General features: G+C 39.7%; 1 protein-coding gene across 1 annotated transcript; it reads right to left on the bottom strand.

The window, feature by feature from the left end:
- Nucleotides 1-1,331: 1,331 nt before the first annotated feature.
- LOC309972053 (small ribosomal subunit protein eS6-like) lies at nt 1,332-2,240 on the bottom strand. Its single transcript, XM_082855491.1, has one exon. It carries the CDS (start codon nt 2,205-2,207, stop codon nt 1,458-1,460), a length of 750 nt encoding a protein of 249 aa, XP_082711617.1. The 5' UTR covers nt 2,208-2,240; the 3' UTR covers nt 1,332-1,457.
- Nucleotides 2,241-21,736: the final 19,496 nt, after the last annotated feature.

Here is a 21,736-nt window from a genome sequence, read left to right as displayed (position 1 = left end):
GCAAAAGCGTTATTTTCTTATTCCCTTTCAGCCTCTGTATTCATAACTTCATTGAGTTTACTCTCTACCATGACCTAAGAATATAGTTTATCTTTACAATAAGGAACAGCCATTCACTGCCACCACTACCACCGCCACCCCACCTCGCTCCTCTTTATCTGTTTATTGGCAAAATCCACCAGCCTTCCACGGCTGGATTGAACTCCTAGCCTTGGTTCCTAAAAGCCAAAACCATGATCAAGATATATACAATTAATAATCCAGAGCTAGCTTGAGATCATATGGTGGACAGTTACTATAGATGCCTGTGAACAATCTACATAATTACAAGAGATGAGTCCCTCCAAGCTTTATCCTTTATCAGTTCAAAATAACAAAGAACTGGGAGCAATACATGAAAAGAACAGCTGCCATCCCAGTTAAGTTCCAGCATTCTGCCTCTGCTGAAACACCTAGTAAAAAGGGCAAAATCACTTCACTATCCAGTTAGGAAATTAAAAACTCGAAGATGAAGACACTGCCAGCTGAAGACCAAGACAAGGGACCATCAACCATAAGCTCAACTCGGAGACATATGAGGCCATGGAAAGCATAGGCAGGACAGGTGAGAGACCTATGAGTCAGGAGGTGAAGCAAAGGTGAGAGAATCTGAGCTGTCCGCTACCAAAGCAAGTCGCCAGTTTAAAGAAGGGAATGAAGTGCTAAGAAAGACAAACTGGGTTTCTGGGATTCAGACAGGCAACTGTCTGGACTTCAGGAATTCAGAGAGAGTAAGGCAATGGCTGTAATAGCTGAGAGATCCAGAAGCAAGGGGAAAGCCTACTTGTCATCTTTTACACTTTGCATATAGACTGTAGAGCAGAAATGAGCCAAAAGGTGGATGCAGCAACTTCAGTTAAAAGGAGCACAGGGTTCTGTGGTTTTCAGTATGTTCACATTACAGCTGGGTGAGGGAGGAGAGCTGAAATGACAGGGGGAAATCTGAAGCTTCATTTATCACAGTGTTCGTACAACAGAAGCCTCTTATCCAGTATAACAGGACTGGACCAACAAGTTGGTCAGTTAACTGAGAAAGAAAGACAGTTAAACCAGAAGGTCATTTTAAAAAGCAATACGTAATAAAACTTGTATACCATACATAATTTATTTTGACTAAAAGCATAAGAACACATCCATTCACCAAGATTTGCTTTAGAATCAAACTTTTCATTACCATATGGATTCACGGATTGGAATTCTCTGTTGTCTTTTTATAATTGATAATACATTATCTATGATGTCCAGTTTTAAGGTCTTTTAAGTGAACCAAGAATTTAAAGGCACTTCCAGATGTTTATGACCCTCCCTCTCCCAACTTTTATAATTGTTTTACCCACACCTAATTTTACAGCAATAGTATTTTGGCAACTTTTTTTTTTTGATGTCTGATCTTATTTATTTGTTACTCTTAGAACATCTCATTTTTGACTGGACTCAGACTTAGAAATAGAAGCTCTCAGAGAGGACAGCCTCCGTCTCTTGGCAATCTGTTCCTGGCGTTTTTCTTTGGCCTCCTTCATTCTCTTGGCCAAAAGCATAGCATATTCTGCAGCCTCTTCCTTATTTTTCTTAGTACGCTGTTTCTTCAGAGCAATTCGCCGACATTTGTGTTGCAGAACACGTGGAGTAACAAGACGCTGCACCTTGGGTGTTCTGGTCCTAGGTTTCTTACCTTCTTTGTTTAGGGGCTTTCTCGCAACATACTGGCGGACATCATCTTCTTTAGAGAGACTGAAAAGTTTGCAGATTCTGCTAGCTCTCTGGGGCCCCAGGCGACGAGGCACAGTAGTATCAGTGAGTCCAGGAATATCCTTCTCCCCTTTTTTTACAATGACCAAATTGAGAACGCTCAGATTGGCATCCACAATGCAACCCTGTACAGATTTGCGCTTTCTTTCTCCAGTCCTCCTTGGTCTGTAACAGGAATGCCCCTTACTCAGTAGCAGGCGGACTCGGCCATGGGTCAAGACACCCTGCTTCATGGGGAAACCCTGTTTGTCATTCCCACCACTGATTCGGACCACATAACCCTTCCATTCTTCACCCAGAGCGTCAGCAGCAACTTCTGTGGCCATACGCTTCTCATAAAAGGTACAAAGTTTTCGTTCATCGTCCACTTCAATGAGTTTCTGGCAGCCAGTGGCCGGGAAAGTGATGTTCAGCTTCATTCTGAAGCGGCCGACCGCCTCCGAGGCGCCACGAAAAAGAGCTGGCAACTTATTTTTTAGGGTTTTTTTTGACAGTTTACTTTTTAACTAGTTTTTATACAAAGCATTCAACAACAATCTTCTGCACTCTTGTCATTGGATATGTAATATCTAATTAAATTATGAAAGTGTGATAAAAAGTATAACTAACATAATCAGGTGTGAGATCAAGCACATCTTACTCTGGATAAGTAACTTAGTGAGAGCACAATTAATCGGGCACGTGAGTTTAATGACCGTTGGTTGAGACCATAATTTTGTAACGTAATTTCTAAGTTTAAAATGTGGGTTTTTTTTTTACATTTGACAATGATAGCTTCTTAAAAGCACAGAAAGATATAAACTGCTTCCAAATCAAAATGGAGGACTGGGTTACTCCTGGGAAAATATTTCCGGTATTTATTGGATAATAATGACCCCTACATTGACAAATACCAAGAGTAGGTTTAGAGTGATAGACCAGGCACAGACATCACAAACACGTTTTACTTACCTAAAGGATAGAGAATAAAACCTATTAAGAGAATAAATTCTCCTAATAAGGAGATGCATTAATAATATCAGCAATATTTTCTTGACCAGATGAAGCTGTAGTCGCATAGAAACCCAATTCTCACCACTTGAACAATACAGTAAGTGAAACTCAATTGCCCTCCTCCAAATCAAGCTTAAATATAAGCTTTATATGTGTGTTTATATACACATGGCTGAAACAGTTCTGCTGATGGAGCAGTCTAGATGTGTGCTGGGGATGACCTCATCTGAGCCAGGTGAAACTCACCAAAACAAAATATCACAAAGAAATAAGGTATAGAATAGTGTATGGAGGCACAGGCTCACCCCTGCCCTCTCTAGGTTAACACAGCCTAGATTAGTACTTTGCTGAACACAGAGCTGCTGAAAATAGAACAAAGATCAGTCAGACAGCTATCTCTGAAGGTGACGATAATGGTTCTTACACCAGTCAAAGGTCTACTGTGCATAGGTGTTAAGCGGGAAAAAAAGAAAGCGTTTCACAGTCAAACCATTTGGAAAACACTTGGTTAAACTAAGTTCAACAGATTTCTTAACAGCAAGGCTTTAATATTAGTCATTAGTTAAGAAGAGGCTGTAGGTAGCAATGTTTCTTAAACTAATTTCAACTCAAGGATTTTTTTTCAGTTTATGCATTTCCCAAGATCATCTTATAGAATCTACAGGATTCTACAGAGCGTCATTTGGAAAATGCTGCTGCAGCTGGTATCCTGTGTTTTGTGTCTGTGTCTGTGTTGGCTCCTAACTCTGCGGGCAGAACTTCTTTAATTTATTTTTGGGTTTCACATTTTATCTTCAAGTGGGACCTTTTAAACCTTTGTCCAAAGACCTGCACCATTTTGAGAACCAAAAGGAATTCAAAAACAGAGTCAAATATTATTTCTGTCTTTGGTTATTTTTAAAGCAGGTAAAAACTTATACACATGGAGCAGTTAAATTGTAATACATGGTAGTAAGAGTAATAATAACAAGACCTATGAACTACTGGATCCCTGCATTGTCTCATACGCTGTGCAAGCTTCCTTACAAATGTGATCTCATGAGTCCCCTGTAAACACCAGTAGATATTATAATTCCCGTTTTCATATGAAACTCAGAGATGTTAAATCCCTTGCCCAAAGCCATAAAACTAGTAAGTGGCAGAGATGGAATTGAAATCCAGATCTTCTGACTCTGAAACATGTTCCTTCTCTTATTACCTTACCCATATACCTTCCTGTGTATGAATGTTAGTACTGTAGTAATTAAGGAACAGAGAACTGGTAAGAGATGGAACTTCCAAGAGAAGCTCATGAGTGATGGAGACTAAAGCTAACAGTGAAAGATGTGTAGCTTTCAGATAAATGAAGGAAGAAAAGCCATTCCAAGTAAAGAGAACAATGCAAGAAAATGGGATTTGGGAAATGAAAACAGTCAAGAAATGCATCAATAAATTATCTAACAATGATTTTCTTTATAATTCTTATAATAATTAGGTCAAAATATATTGCAAGGCACTGGAGGCTACACGAATAAGCCTTCAGAGTTTAGGAGAGTCCGCCATACTCCTGGAGCCTTGCCCTGGGGGAGGCAGGCACCAACCAAAGAATGACCAGTGGCCTCCAGAAAGACTTGCTTCTGGCTGGCCAGCCTGACTTGAGGTCCCTGGGAGAGGGTCTACGTTCAGGAAAACATGGTGAGAGAGGCCAGAGCAAAACCCCACCCTAAGAAGCTGGGAAAGATGATGGAGAGAATGGCAGGCTGATGATTCACCTCCAAGGTGGAGAAAGTGTTTTAACTATGTGGCTTCTTCTTTTCTTTTCATCCTCTCTTACATTCCTGGAGAGACACCACAAAACAAAGAAAGCTACAGTAAAGTAAATGTTTTTGTAAAATTATCTTCCCCTGCTAGGTAAAATCATTTTGAGGAAAACAAATATGTCCAGGAATTCACTGAACATTCAAAAAGAAGTGTTTATACAACCCTAGTCATTGAGTAATTGGTGAGTGTGTCCTATTTTGAGGCATTAGATGGTGTGTACAAAATACAAGGACTGGCCTACAAGAGTTTCCCAAACGTCTTATGATAATTACCTAAAGTATTAAAAAAATAAAAAAACTAAAAGTCAAAACCTTTCCCCAGGTCACTCCCCAGAGCATTCTAATTCAATGGTTCTGGTAATATACCTAGAATTTTGCATTTTTAATAGGTTCTCTGGGTGACTTTATCATCAGAGAAGCCTGGGAACCACTGCTCTAATCCTGATTAGCCCAAGTGTGGTCCCCCTCAGCGTTGGTGTCATCCAGGAGCTTGTTAGAAACACAGAATCTCAGGCTCTACCCCACACCTACTAAATCAGAATCTACAATCTCCATGTTAATAAGATATTCAGGTGATTCTTACACACTTAAAAGTAGAGAGGAACTGTGTTCTCCAACTTTAATGTGTGAGTAAATCACCTAGGATATTGGTAAAATGCAGATCCTGATTCAGTACGTCTGCACTCTGAGGTGCAGCTAAATTCAGCACTTCTTTTTTTTACATCTTTATTGGGGTATAATTGCTTTACAATGGTGTGTTAGTTTCTGCTTTATAACAAAGTGAATCAGTTATACATATACATATGTTCCCATATCTCTTCCCTCTTGCGTCTCCCTCCCTCCCACTCTCCCTATCCCACCCCTCTAGGTGGTCACAAATCACTGAGCTCATCTCCCTGTCAGCATTTCTAATAAGTCTAATAAGACTCAGGTTGCTAGTCTACGGACCATGCTTTGAGGGGCAAGAGACTAGACCAAGGATCAGCGTGAGGATGAGTAGTATTAAGCAGACAATAAATGATGACTGGACTGTTCACAGATTAACAAGGAACCGCTCTCAAGGTTAAACGTGCTAAATTAGTCACATCAGTGTTAATGCTTTTGGGTAACTTTTGTCCTACCCCATCCCCACCCCCATCACTTCTCTATCATGAATGTATGGCTAACTTTCCTGCTTTATTTCTTCTTCTGGTAACAAAGCTTCTGACCACGAAGTACATTACTGGAATGGGTCCTCTTTGTTCACTGTATTATTACTATACTGCATAATTTGTCCATAGCATCTATTCATCTATTGCTATCAACTATTTGGTTACACCAATTTGGTAACCAAAAGATGGTGTGGTTAGTCCCACATTAATTACTACATCAGTTTCTGAACTTTCAAATCATTCCACTTCTTTGTTAAGGATACATTTGTTCTGCCAAATCTTCAGAATAACCCTCCACTTGAGTCACTTTCAGATTAAAATGTTAGCTAGTTTTAACAAATGAAAACTAGCTAACATATGTATATGCATAAAATAATGCTTTATGGTTATCAGAGAATAAAAACTGAAATATAGGTACTCTAAAACCTACATTTTAGTACCAAGTGATTCATTCTGAAGACTAGTTATCATTTTAGCCATGAATTAATAATCCTTGTTTAATTAAAAAAATAAAGAACCCAAAATAAAATTATAGTGTAGATACATGAAATACAAAAATAAAACAAGTAGTATTTCTCACTTCATATATTTGGGGATTTGAAGAAGGCAGGGACATATATGCTGCAAATGAAAAAACTTCCCACACTGAATGAAAACAAGATATCAAAGCATATATAAATATAATCCCTACTGGATAAGAAATGGGCCCAGTAAAGAACTGCAGACTTCTGGCATTTCATTTCTTTGATGGGCATTATTCTAACATCTGACCCTTCTACTAGGAGACAGATAGATAGATAGATAGATAGATAGATACAAATTTTTGCAAATCACACATCTGTACATCTTCACAGATGTGCATTAGTTGGTGTAAAATTGGCTGAGTATAATTCAAAATCCTACAGTTGACATTTATTTCAACAAAGAACAATTATATCAGGTGGAATATCACAACTTCTTTCTCAAATTTATAGCAGTTAAATATCTGGTAATCCGCTGAATCTGTTGTTACTGTTTTTAAGTGACTCAGTTCTAAAACTCCAAGTGAGCCTTATTCCACAGTTTCTGTCTCCTAATGATGATTTTAGTTGTGGTGTGCATAAACCATTAACAAAGTGAAAAAAATGACAAGTTTATATAAGGATCCTGTATTAGTTTGTAAGGGCTGCTATAATAAAATACCACAGACTGGGTGGCTTAAACAACAGAAATTTATTTTCTCAAAGTTCTGGAGGCTGGAAGTAGAAGAACAACGTGCTGGCTGAGTTGCTTTCCCACGAGGTCTCTCTCCTTTGCTTGCAGATGGCTGCCTTCTTGCTGTGTCTTCACATGGCCTTTCCTCTGTGTACAAGCACTCCTGGTATATTTCCTCTCCTTGTAAGGACACCAGTCAAACTGGATTAGGGCTCCATCCTTATGGCCTCAATTAACCTTAATTACCTTTTAAAGGCCATATCTCCTAATACAATCACCGGGGCTAGGGCTTCGACTTATGAGTTTTGGGGGGAACACAACTCAGTCCATTATGGACCCATTTCCAATATCATTTGTTGGGTGTATTGATAGTTTTCAACAGCAACAAGCATTTACTACCATCATCTTCCTCATTGTCATCAAATATTTTGCAATGTCTAGTACCTTCTGTGCCAAGCAAGTTGCTAATCAATAAAACATTCCATTTTTACATGGATTCATAGCTGATGAGGAGCCTTCAGGTACCTTTTCTTATGCAATCCTCATAACTACCCACTCTAATATTAAAACGTCAAAATTATTATTCTCATCTTAAAGGTGCAGGACAGGGAGAAGCTGACTTGTTCAAGATGGAGAAGATAATAAGTAGGACTAGAACTCAAGTTTGTCTCCTCGTCCATCATTTTTTTCCCAAACTATGATATCAATTAAATTTAAAATGGTCCCTGCTTTGGAAAAAAAATCCAGTCATGGTAGTAAGGTAAACAACATTGGATTGGTTGTGAAGGATTGGGAGAATGAATTGGACTCCATGGTCATAAGCTGGTTCCAGCAGCTGACCATCTTCAGATTATAGTCCTAGGAAGAGATTACAGTCCTAGGCAGAAGAGTCTAGGACAGAGACTGGATTGTCATAGGTGCTCAAATAATATGTATTGAATGAATAAATATTGAGTAAATCCAGGAAGGTCCAGTAACTGGCCCACAGTGAGTCCTCAATATTTTTGAATGAGTAAATGAATGATTAAATGTTAGAGTTGGTTTATTTCCAAGGGTATGTGATACTTAATAGGAAACAGAAAGCATTTCAGAAACCACTATGCCAGCCACATCTTTCCAGGCTCAGCTCAAGAAGCTTCCTAAGATTTCCTAGCCCCTTCCCATGTGCCAGAGCCTCTCCTGTATATCCCTAACACATCATTCATGGTCCCCCTAACTTAAATCATATGCATAAATCTCAGCCTCCCCCATTAGACTGTGAACTCCCAGAAGACTCATTCACACTTATTTCCCACACTGTCTTGCACTTAGTAGGCACATATTAAACACTGTGGAATTGAATCAAAGTGTGCTTATAACCCCTATTTACAATAGCCAAGACATGTAAGCCACTTAAATGCCCACTGACAGGTGAATAGGTAAAGGTGATGTGTGATACACACACACACACACACACTGGAATACTACTCAGCCATAAAAAAGAATGAAATCATAAAAAAAAGAATGAAATCATGCCATTTGCAGCAACACGGATGTACCTAGAGATTATCATACTAAGTGAAGTAAGTCAGAAAGAGAAAGACAAATACCGTATGGAACTTATTTACAAAACAGACACACAGACATAGAGAACAGACTTGTGGGTGCCAAGGGGGAGGGGGTGGGGGAGGGATGGATTGGGAGTTTGAGATTAGCAGATGCAAACTATTATATATACAATGGATAAAGAGCAAGATCCTAGCACAGGAACTATATTCAATATCCTGTAATAAGCCATAATGGAAAAGAATATGAAAGAGTATACATATATATATATGTGTATATCTGAAGCACTTTGCTGTACACTAAAAACTAACACAACATTGTAAGTCAACTATACTTCAATAAAAAATAAATTAAAATCAATAGATAAATAAAAATAAAAACTTTTTTTAAAGTGTGCTTGTAACCCACACTCAAAAGTGGGAGCTCCCTCTAGGGTTCCTGGGAGGTTAATGCTTTCACACTTGTGTGCTCTGGTCTTAATCTTCACAAAATATTGAAATTTTTTCAAGTTCAGAGAAGACGTCTGGAATGGAGAAGCAATTCTCTCAAGCTTCTGTGTTTTGGAGCTAAAAGGCAATTAGACTTTACTCTCCTAAACACAAAGTGAAACAAACATTTCTTGGTGCCAGAATTTTCCAAGTTCTCTTCTGAAATGTTCTCACTAAGCCTGCATAAAATAAATTGCCTGAGTTTTTTCAGCACTAAAGAATAGACAAACTTTTTTTCCATTCAAAGTTTCACAGAAACTATGTTTTTCTATTTCAGATGTTCAGTGATATCAGAAACACTGGGAGGTTTTTTTGTTAAGAGAATGTTGACATAATGAGCTGATTAGAGCTTCAGTTACATCTGCAACAGCAAATGTAGACAAGAATTTGCAAAAAGATCCCTTAACCCAGATAAAAGTTTTCCTACCCAAACCCCTTGCAAAACAGGAGCTGGGCTTTGGCAGGTATAAATTAGAAATGATCTGGAAAGCTTTTGGGGGCAGGTGCTGATTGACATGGAAATTTCACACAGCAAAATTGATTATACCTGAAAAATTTAAGATGCTAAGAAGAATATGAAAGAGAGGTAAGACTAGGTTTCAGAGTTTTCTATTGAATGTTTCTCTTTATGTGGTTTTTGTAGAGTAGGACTCCTCAAGCTGTAGAAATTTCCCTCACTGCAGGTGCAGAGAGCAAGGGCCTCAGGGGATATCTACCCAAGGCATATGAAGTGCTGTGAGGTGAGCTAGGTCAGTGCTACCACCTAAGCCAATAAATCAGTTTCCACCATCAAGAAAGCCAAAAATCCACCTTGGGCTTTCCAGGCACCAAAGCTTGGTGGTTACTAAGGTCAAACATCCCACACCTGACCCAACTCCTATGCCCCTGTCATTTGTAAATCTGCCTTCGCCTTTCCTTTATTTGGCTGGGAAGTAAAGTGAAGAGTTGAAGCAAACCAGGCAAGTAGAATGAAACATTTATCCAAAATGTTATACTGGAAAACTAGATTTGTGGTGATTTTTTTCATTGGGATTTGATTGCAACATATTTCAAAGATATAATGCCTTTTAAAATCTAAATAGATTTTCACTGAAATAGGCTACAAGAAAATTCAAGTGACTACAATCCTTTCACATCATTACTATAGTGTATTTTTAGAGAGATTTGTGATGATAAAACGCTAGTTGATACAGAAGTTTTAAGGATTGGGGAGATGTAGTTGCACAGAGCCACGAACAGAATCATTTTTGGAACAGAGACATAAATAACAATTTCCACTGGGGAAAATCAGTGGTACATGGTTGTAGTCATCATGTTATCCAAAAAAGAAAACCTGTAATGTTTGGCTCATATACATGCAGTAATGCTAAACATCTCTTCTTTCATAATATGTGTTAAAGCAATGGTTCTCAATAGGACAGGTCACAGAAGGTGATCAGTGGGGGAAGCTGGAGGTGGAGATTTGATGTAGCTGGGGAGATTTTTAAACTACAACACTCTCTCCCCACTTGAGCCAGAATCAGAGCCAAAGGTATCTGTAACTTTAGAGACTTCCTAGATGATTCCACTGTCCTCCAACTCTTATCAGAACAAACAAACAAGAAAACAAAGAAAAACCCTCGCTGTTTTAAGTAACTGAGGATGACTGCTTTTATGACAAGTCAGAGGAGAAAAACAAAACCTATTGTACAGTCATATAATTGAATATTTTATAACTGGAAAAAAAAAAGAGATCACAATGCCCACCAGTTTCCTCATTTTATAGCTGAAGAAACTGAGCATTAGAAAGGTTTGATTACTTGGAGAGGATATGTTTGAACGATTAAAACAAGTTTTCTATAACAAATGGAAATCACAATAGAAAGTTGAATCAATGAATGTTAATTTACAGTATCCTTTAGCAAAAAAGTATTGAGCACTTACTCTGTGGTAGGTATTCCAACTGTATGTATTATTTCTAACCCTCACACTGACACCAGGAGACAAATATCATTTTCTCTCTCTTACAGATTGGGTAGAAAATGATAAAGGCACAGAGAGGTGAAGTAATCTTCCCAAGATGACATAAATAGTATTGGTAGAGCTGGGATTTGAATTCAGGCCAGCTAACCCCAGAGCCTGCACACCTAGTTCACTAGGTTGCACTCCTCTGCTGAGCTGCCTACCAGTTACTGTAAGTACAATTCTCTCTTTTCATGGAGCTAACATAAATAATTAAAAAGTAAACCAATTATTAAATGTATACTTTCAAATTCTGATAAGTACCCCAAAGCAGAAGAAGAGCACTACAAGAGGGAACATCTAAATGTATGAGGTCAAGGAAGAGAAATGATATATAAGCCAAGGTTGAGACGGGGCCGTTCATGTGAAAAGAATCTAAAGCACAGGAAGTAGTACATATAGAGGCCCTGAGATAGAAGAGTTTGGCCTCTCAAGGTAAGAAAGAAGGCCACTGCGGCTGGAATGTGGGTAATATTCAGAAATACACTAGAAAAGATAGGAGAGGTCGACGAGGAGGCCAGAGCGTGCAGAGCCTTGTAGGCCGTTATAAGAGTTAAAGAGTGAATTTCATTCTCTGCAGGTGAGGGGGAGAGGAAGAGTGAGCAGAGAGCACATGTTCTTCTCCCTGCATGTGCAGACCGCCTAATACACCACCTCATTTTTCTCCTGTTAGTTGTCATCTGCTAGTCCTTTGCCGTCCCCCTTTCTTTATGTATGCTCTTCCTCTCCATGAAACTATGGCCATTAGTCACATAATGACATCAACTTTCACAAGATTACCCACTTGGGTCTCTAGTTTGTTTAATGCCACCGTCTCTAATGTACGTTGCCCCATTCCACCCCAGGCACCCACACTGTGGTTATATCCCAGGCCCTATGTTTTATCAGCAGAAATGGCTCCACCAACAAAATCTCAATTTCAAGCATTTCATTCTCCAGTCATCACTTGCAGGCATTCTAGCTCACTTGTTCAATACCCCACTGACAAAATTCTTGAACCTTATTAAGACCTCCACTCCACGGACCCCACCATTTTTTCACCATCAGCCCATCTTCTTTACCCCTCTCTCCCTAAATGTAAGTACCAGTAGAAAATGAGATCCCTGGTTGATGTCACCGTTTGACATGGATAACTAAACAGCTGAACATTAATGCAGAAAATCACACTGGAAAGTCGACTGATTTTTCACCTAACACTCACGACCACAAACCCCAGTTGCCCTCGAAACACCAGCAATCTGACTGCATTTCCCCATTGCTTTTCCGCTCTCCAGGAGGACTTTTTATACCTTTTCCTCACTCCTCAAGTTTCCCCATTCCCCTCATTTGGTTACCTCACTTCATGTTTCATGGAGCAAATGGGAGTCATCAAACAGGAAATCACTCATCTTCTATCACCAAATCTATAAACCTTCCTGCACCAGCGCCCGTTTTCTACTCCTTCCCCCTCCTTGAAATAGAAAATGTGTCTTTCCTCCTACTCAAGTTCAAACCTTGTTTTGGTGGATCCTGTCTCTCTGGCCTTCTCGAGATCTTCACTCTGTCATCATCCCCTCTCTCTCCCATATCATCAAGTCTCTATTTCTACCCAGCTGTGTCCATCGGCCTAAAAACATGTTCCAGTGCGTATTTTTAAAAGAAAGGAAGCAAACCTTCACCCTTGGCCCAAGATTATACTTCATCTCCATTTCTCTACTTCACAGTAGAGAACCTCTCAAAAGTGTCCACTTCCTCAGCACCTGTCCCCTCCTCCATCCCCTACACTCTATCTTCTGACCCTATGAACCTACAGGTTGTCTGTCAGAGTTATCAGCGCTACCACGTTGCCAAATCTAGTGGCCAGTTCTCTACTCCTCCTCTCAGTAGCATCTGATATACTTAAGCACTCCTGACCTGAAATACTCTCTCCCTTGTTTTCGTGACAATGTACTTCCCTGGTTTTCCTCTTAACTCATTGAAAAGTCCTCTTCAACCCTCTGCCTGGATCTTCTTTCTCCATCTGAACTCTGGTTCTTCCTCTTCTGCCTTTACACTAAATGGAAGGGTTCTTCACTACTTTTTCCAGAGTTGTTTCCTTCTCATAACTAAGTCTCTCTCTCTCTCTTTCTCTCTCTCTTTTTTTTTTCCTCTCTCTCTCTCTGCTTCTCTCCAAACCCCCCAGATGAATACATAACATTCACCTGCTGAAAGTTTACATATCTGCCACCAAACTATTCTCTGACCTTTTGACTTATGTATCAATTGCCCCCTTGACATATTTCCTTATCTAATAGGCATCTCAGAACCAATCTCATCAAAACACACCTCTCGCTCTTTTCCCCAAATGTGATGCTCCCCTGGTTTGCCTCCCATTACACTACCTGTTGCCTCATCTTTGTCTTATGCCTTTTTTTGTCCCCACCCACACACCAATAGTCAATTAGCAAATCCTGTCTTTATTCAATCTTGCTGTTTTTCTCCTAGATACTGCTATCACTCTGGTCCAGAGACACTGTCATTTCTCCCCTGGGGAGCTCCAGTCTCATGTATGTGTTTCCTTAGGGCAAGTGCTGATTGCAGGTGTGGCTAAGCCCCAAAGCTAGGTGGACTGTGAGTTAACAAGCACAGTGGTTCATATTTCCAAGGTAAAATCTAGTTCATTTGGGTTCTAGACCATGAACTGTGTTTTCCCAACCTAAAGCATTTCCCTTTCCTCTTACAGTTTCCCTGGGTCCTATCTAGTTGGACCTGTTCTTCAGCCCCTCTTTCATACTAGAGTGTAAAAGACAAATGTAAGAGACAATGTTGCTTCTCACAGTTCTTAATCGGAGTGAAAGCCTCAGTCAAAACTATACACATGGGAAATAATGAAATTCAGGCATCAACCATCCAGAGGAACTACAAGAGGCAGTGTCAAGGTATATATTCCAATAGGCCTTTGTGTAACCACCAAACCTACAAATGGTCCTACTGTGTACGAGACCTCAAAAGGAGAAAAATGTCTGGTAACATTAATGATGTGCCAGCAATGCTGCTGGCCTGGCTAAGTACCATTTGGTGACTCTGTGTATGATAAGATACTATTGTCTTCCAAGTGTGACCTGACCTCCTCTTCCATGATCCTGGAATCTGTCTTGCAAAAACCAGTGGCCACAAATAAGTGCATAATCTACAGTGTACTTTCAGTGGATGATTTGGAAAACACATTATTATTCAAAAAGTTTAAAAACAGAAAAACCAGGATAGCTTTCTGTGTGCGTAAATCCCCACAACACACTGATTGTGGAAAATAAAGCTAATTATCAGTCACATAATCTTTGCACTTATGAATTCTAATTCCTTCAATAAACAACACTTCTTCAAATTGGCTTCTGACCATTGACTCATTTGGAAGAATTCATCTAAACACTAAAGACATAGAGGGACCTTCAAGATGGCGGAGGAATAAGATGTGGAGATCACCTTCCTCCCCACAAATACATCAAAAATACATCTTCATGGGGAACAACTCCTACAGAACACCTACTGAATGCTGGCAGAAGACCTCAGCCTTTCTAAAAGGCAAGAAAATCCCCACATACCTGAGTAGGGTAAAAGAAAAAAAAAGAGACAAAAGAATAGGGACGGGACCTGCACCTCTGGGAGGGAGCTGTGAAGAAGGAAAAGTTTCCACACGCTAGGAAGGCCCTTCACTGGCAGAGAAGGGGCGTGAGTGGGGGGAAGCTTTGGAACCATGGAGGAGAGTGCAGCAAGAGAGGTGCAGAGGGCAAAGCAGACAGACTCCCGCACAGAGGATTGGTGCCAACCAGCACTCACCAGCCTGAGAGGCTTGTATGCTCACCCGCCAGGGCAGATGGGGGCTGGGAGCTGAGGCTCGGGCTTCGGAGATCAGATCCCAGGGAGAGGACTGGGGTTGGCTGCGTGAACACAGCCTGAAGGGGGCTAGTGCACCACAGGTAGCCAGGAGGGAGTTCAGGAAAAGTTTGGACCTGCCTAGAAGGCAAGAGACCATTGTTTCAGGGTGCATGAGGAGAGGGGATCCTTCCTGGTCTGCCCACAGAAGGCAACGCTCTGCCTAAATGAGCTCCAGAGATGGGCGCGAGCGCAGCTATCAGCTCGGGCCCCAGAGACGGGCATGAGACGCTAACGCTCCTGCTGCAGCAAACAAGAAGCCTGTGTGCACGCACAGGTCACTATCCACACCTCGCCTTCTGGAAGGGTCCCGGGATCCGGGGACAACTTCCCCGGGAGAACACACGGTGCACCTCAGGTTGGTGCAATGTCATGCCGGCCTCGGCCGCCACAGGCTCGCCCCGCATCCGTACCCCTCGCTCCCCCCAGCCTGAGTGAGCCAGAGCCTCCGAATCAGCGGCTCCTTTAACCCTGTCCTGTCTGAGCGAAGAACAGACACCCTCCGGCGACCTACACGCAGAGGCAGGGCCAAATCCAAAGCTGAGCCCCTGGGAGCTGTGAGAACAAAGAAGAGAAAGGGAAATCTCTCCCAACAGCCTCAGGAGCAGCGGATTAAATCTCCACAATCAACTTGATGTACCTGCACCTGTGGAATACTTAAATAGACAAGGAATCATCCCAAATTGAGATGGTGGACTTTGGAATCAATTGTAGACTTGGGGTTTGCTGTCTGTGACTGATTTGTTTCTGATTTTTATGTTTATCTTAGTTTGGTTTTTAGCGCTTCTTTTCATTGGTGGATTTATTTATTGGTTTGGTTGCTCTCTTTTTTTAATTATAATTTTCTTTTAATAATATTTTAAATTTATTATTATTTTGCTTTCTTTTTTTCTCCCTTTTCTTCTGAGCCATGTGACTGACAGGGTCCTGGTGCTCCGGTCTGGTGTCAGGCCTGAGTCTCTGAGGTGGGAGAGCCGAGTTCAGGATATTGGAACACCAGAGACCTCTGGGCCCCACGTAATATCACTCAGCAAGAGCTCTCCCAGAGATCTCCATCTCAACACTAAGACCCAGGTCCACCCAACAGCCAGCAAGCTCCAGTGCCAGACGCTCCATGCCAAACAATTACCAGAACAGGAACACAACCCCACCCATTAGCAGAGAGGCTGCCTAAAATCATACTAAGTTCACAGACACCCCAAAACACATGACCGGACATGGCCCTGCCCACCAGAAAGACAACATCCAGCCCCACCCACCAGAACACAGGCACCAGTCGCCTCAACCAGGAAGCCTACACAAGCCACTGAACCAACCTCACCCACGGGGGCAGACACCAAAAACAATGGGAACTACGAGCCTGCAGCCTGCAAAAAGGAGACCCCAAACACAGTAAGATAAGCAAAAAGAAGACAGAAAAACACACAGCAGATGAAGGAGCAAGATAGAAACCCACCAGACCTAACAAATGAAGAGAAAACAGGTAGTCTACCTGAATAAAATTCAGAGTCATGATAGTGAAGATGATCCAAAATCATGGAAATAGAATGGAGAAAATACAAGAAACGTTTAACAAGGACCTAGAAGAACTAAAGAGCAAACAAACAATGATGAACAACACAATAAATGAAATTAAAAACTCCCTAGAAGGAATCAAAAGGAGAATAACTGAGGCAGAAGAAAGGATAAGTGGCCTAGAAGATAAAATAGTAGAAATCACTACCATAGAACAGAGTAAACAAAAAAGAATTAAAAGAATTGAGGACAGTCTCAGAGACCTCTGGGACAACATTAAGTGCACCAACATTCAAATTTTATGGGTCCCAGAAGAAGAAGAGGAAAAGAAAGGGACTGAGAAAATATTTAAAAGGATTACAGTTGAACATTTCCCTAACATGGGACAGGAAATAGTCAACCAAGTCCAGGAAACGCAGAGTCCCATAAAGGATAAATCCAAGGAGAAACACGCCAAGACACATATTAATCAAACTATTAAAAATTAAATACAAAGAAAAAATATTAAAAGCAGCATAGGAAAGGCAACAAATAACACACAAGGGAATCCCCATAAGCTTAACAGCTGATCTTTCAGCAGAAACTCTGCAAGCCAGAAGGGAGTGGCAGGACATATTTAAAGTGAAAAAGGGAAAAATCATATTTAAAGTGAAAAAGGGAAAAATCTTCAACCAAGATTACTCTATCCAGCAAGGATCTCATTCAGATTTGACAGAGAAATTAAAACCTTTACAGACAAGCAGAAGTTAAGAGAATTCAGCAACACCAAACCAGCTTTACAGCAAATGCTAAAAGAACTTCTCTAGGCAGGAAACACAAGAGAAGGAAAAGACCTACAATAACAAACCCAAAACAATTAGGAAAATGGTAATAGGAACATACATATAATTACCTTAAATGTAAATGGATTAAATGCTCCAACCAAAAGACATAGACTGGCTGAATGGATACAAAAATAAGACCTATATATATGCTATCTACAAGAGACCTACTTCAGACCTAGGGACACATACAGACTGAAAATGAGGGGATGGAAAAAGATATTCCATGAAAATGGAAATCAAAAGAAAGTTGGAGGAGCAATTCCCATATCAGGAAAATAGACTTTAAAATAAAGACTATTATAAGAGTCAAAGAAGGACACTACAAAATGATCAAGTGATCGATCCAAGAAGAAGATATAACAATTGTAAATGTTTACGCACCCAACACAGGAGCACCTCTCAATACATAAGGCAAATGCTAAGAGCCATAAAAGGAGAAGTCAACAGTAACACAATAATAGTGGGGGACTTTAGCACCCCACCTTCACCAATGGACAATCCAAAATGAAAATAAATAAGGAAACGTGAGCTTTAAATGACACATTAAACAAGATGGATTTAATCAATATTTATAGGACATTCCATCCAACAACAGTATACACTTTGTTCTCAAGTGCTCATGGCACATTCTCCAGGACAGATCATATCTTGGGTCACAAATCAAGCCTTGGTAAATTTAAGAAAACTGAAATCACATCCAGTATCTTTTCTGACCACAATGCTATGAGACTAGATATCAATTACAGGAAAAAAACTGTAAAAAATACAACCACATGGACCTAAACAATACACTACTAAATAACCAAGAGATCACTGAAGAAATCAAAGAGTAAATTAAAAAATACCTAGAAACAAATGACAATGAAAACACAATGGCCAAAACCCACAGGATGCAGAAAAGCTTTTCCAAGAGGGAAGTTTATAGCAATACAATCCTACCTCAAGAAACAAGAAACATCTCAAATAAACAACCTAACCTTACGCCTAAAGCAATTAGACAAAGAAAAACAAAAAAACCCCAAAGTTAGCAGAAGGAAACAAATCATAAAGATCAGATCAGAAATATATGAAAAAGAAATGAATAAAACGATAGAAAAGGTCAGTAAAACTATAAGCTGGTGCTTTGAGAACATAAACAAAATTGATAAACCGCTAGCCAGACTCATCAAGAAAAAAAGGGAGAAGACTCAAGCCAACAGAATTAGAAATGAAAACGGAGAAGTAACAACTGACACTGCAGAAATACAAAGGATCATAAGAGATTACTATAAGGAACTATATGTCAATAAAATGAACAACCTGGAAGAAATGGACAAATTCTTAGAAAAGCACAACCTTCCGAGACTGAACCAGGAAGAAATAGAAACTATAAACAGACCAATCACAAGCACTGAAATTGTAACTGTGATTAAAAATCTTCCAACAAACAAAAGCCCAGGACCACATGGCTTCACAGGCAAATTCTTTGAAACATTTAGAGAAGAGCTAACACCTATCCTTCTCAAACTCTTCCAAAATATAGCAGAGGGAGGAACACTCCCAAACTCATTCTATGAGGCCACCATCACCCTGATACCAAAACCAGACAAAGATGTCACAAAAAAAGAAAAATACAGGCCAATATCACTGATGAACATAGATGCAAAAATCCTCAACGAAATACTAACAAACAGAATCCAACAGCACATTAAAAGGATCTTACACCATGATCAAGAGGGGTTTATCCCAGGAATGCAAGGATTCTTCAATATATGAAAATCAATCAATGTGATACACCATATTAACAAATTGAAGGAGACAAACCATATGACAATCTCAATAGACGCAGAAAAAAGCTTTCCACAAAATTCAACACCCATTTATGATTAAAAAAAAAAACTCTTCAAAAAGTAGGTATCGAGTGAACCTACCTCAACATAATAAAACCCATACATGACAAACCCACAGCCAACATCATCCTCAATGGTGAAAAACTGAAAACATTTCCTCTAAGATCAGGAAAAAGACAAGGTTGCCCACTCTCACCACCATTATTCAACACAGTTTTGGAAGTTTTAGCCACAGCAATCAAAGAGGAAAAAGAAATAAAAGGAATCCAAATTGGAAAAGAAGTAGAACTGTCACTGTTTGCAGATGACATGATACTATACATAGTGAATACTAAAGAAGCTACCAGAAAACTACTAGAGCTAATCAATGAATTTGATAAAATAGGATACAAAATTAATGCACAGAAATCTCTTGCATTCCTATACACTAATGATGAAAAATCTGAAAGAGAAATTAAGGAAACACTCCCGTTTAGCACTGCAAGAAAAAGAATAAAATAACCTAGGAATAAACCTACCAAAGGAGACAAAAGACCTGTATGCAGAAAACTATAAGACACTGATGAAAGAAATTAAAGATGATACAAACAGATGGAGATATATACCATGTTCTTGGTTTGGAAGAATCAACATTGTGAAAATGACTCTACTACCCAAAGCAATCTACAGATTCAATGCAATCCCTATCATATTCCCAATAGCATTTTTCACAGAACTAGAACAAAAAGTTTCACAATTTGTATGGAAACACAAAAGACCCCAAATAGCCAAAGCAATCTTGAGAAAGAGAAACAAACCTGGAGGAATCAGGCTCCCAGACTTCAGACTATACTACAAAGCTACAGTAATCAAGACAGTAGGGTACTGGCACAAAAACAGAAATATAGATCAATGGAAAAGGATAGAAAGCCCAGAGATAAACCCACACACCTATGGTCACCTTACCTTTGATAAAGGAGGCAAGAGAATACAAAGGAGAAAAGACGGCCTCTTCAATAAGTGGTGCTGGGAAAACTGGACAGGTACATGTAAAAGAATGAAATTAGAACACTCCCTAATGCCATACCCCAAAATAAACTCAAAATAGATTAAAGACCTAAATGTAAGGCCAGACACTATAAAACTCTTAGAGGGAAACATAGGCAGAACACTCTATGACACAAATCACAGCAAGATCCTTTTTGATGCACCTCCTAGAGAAATGGAAATAAAAACAAAAATAAACAAATGGGACCTAATGAAACTTAAAAGCTTTTGCACAGCAAAGGAAACCATAAACACGACGAAAAGACAACCCTCAGAATGGAAGAAAATACTTGCAAACGAAGCAACTGACAAAGGATTAATCTCCAAAATATATAAGCAGCACATGCAGCTCAATTTCAAAAAAAACAAACAACCCAATCCAAAAATGGGCAGAAGACCTAAACAGAAATTTCTCCAAAGAAGATATACAGATTACCAACAAACACATGAAAGGATGTTTAACATCACTAATCATTAGGGAAATACAAATCAAAACTACAATGAGGTATCATCTCACACCAGTTAGAATGGCCATCATCAAAAAATCTACAAACCATAAATGCTGGCGAGGATGTGGAGAAAAGGGAACCCTCTTGCACTGTTGGTGGGAATGTAAGTTGCTACAGCCACTATGGAGAACAGTATGGAGGTTCCTTAAAAAACTAAAAATAGAACTACCATGTGACCCAGCAACCCCACTACTGGGCATATACCCTGAGAAAACCATAATTCAAAAGGAGTCATGTGCTGCAATGTTCATTGCAGCACTATCTACAATAGCCAGGATATGGAAGCAACCTAAGTGTCCATCGACAGATGAATGGATAAAGAAAATGTGGCACATATATACAATGGAGTACTGCTCAGCCATAAAATGAAACGAAATTGAGTTATTTGTAGTGAGGTGATTGGACCTAGAGTCTGTCATACAGAGTGAAGTAAGTCAGAAAGAGAAAAACAAATACCGTATGCTAATACACATATATGGAATCTTAAGAAAAAAATGGTTCTGAAGAACTTAGGGGTGGGACAGGAATAAAGATGCAGCCGTAGAGAATGGACTTGAGGACACAGGGAGGGGGAATGGTAAACTGGGACGAAGTGAGAAAGCAGCACTGACATATATATACTATCATATGTAAAACAGATAGCTAGTGGGAAGCAGCTGCATAGCACAGGGAGATTAGCTCCATGCTTTGTGACTACCTAGAGGGGTGGGGTAGGGAGGGTGGGAGGGATATGCAAGAGGGAGGGGATATGGGGATATATGTATACATATAGCTGATTCACTTTGTTATACAGCAGAAACTAACACAACATTGTATAGCAATTATACTGCAATAAAGATGTTAAATAAATAAATACTAAAGACATAAAATGGCTCTTCACTGAATGGATGGTGTTTTGAGCCTCAGTCAAAATAATTAATTGAGATTTTACAGATACAAAATCACAAGGAAAGACACATTGGAAATTCAGACAGAGAGACTGATTAAAATGTGAATTTCGTATTGTGGCTGGTTTCTTATTTATGGCAATACATTGGAGCACTTGACGATCAGGGAGCATTTCAGTCTGACAGCATTTGTTGAGGTGTCTCTGTTGAAGTGACTAAAACTTATCGCAATAAATACAAAATTGATTTTTTAGATTGCATTTTCAAAAGAAATAATCTAAGTCACTTTTATGTTA

The sequence above is a fragment of the Leucopleurus acutus genome, assembly GCF_964270905.1.
Source record: "Leucopleurus acutus genome assembly, chromosome: 15".
NCBI lineage: Eukaryota > Metazoa > Chordata > Mammalia > Artiodactyla > Delphinidae > Leucopleurus > Leucopleurus acutus.
This window is presented reverse-complemented; position numbering and strand designations above follow the sequence as displayed.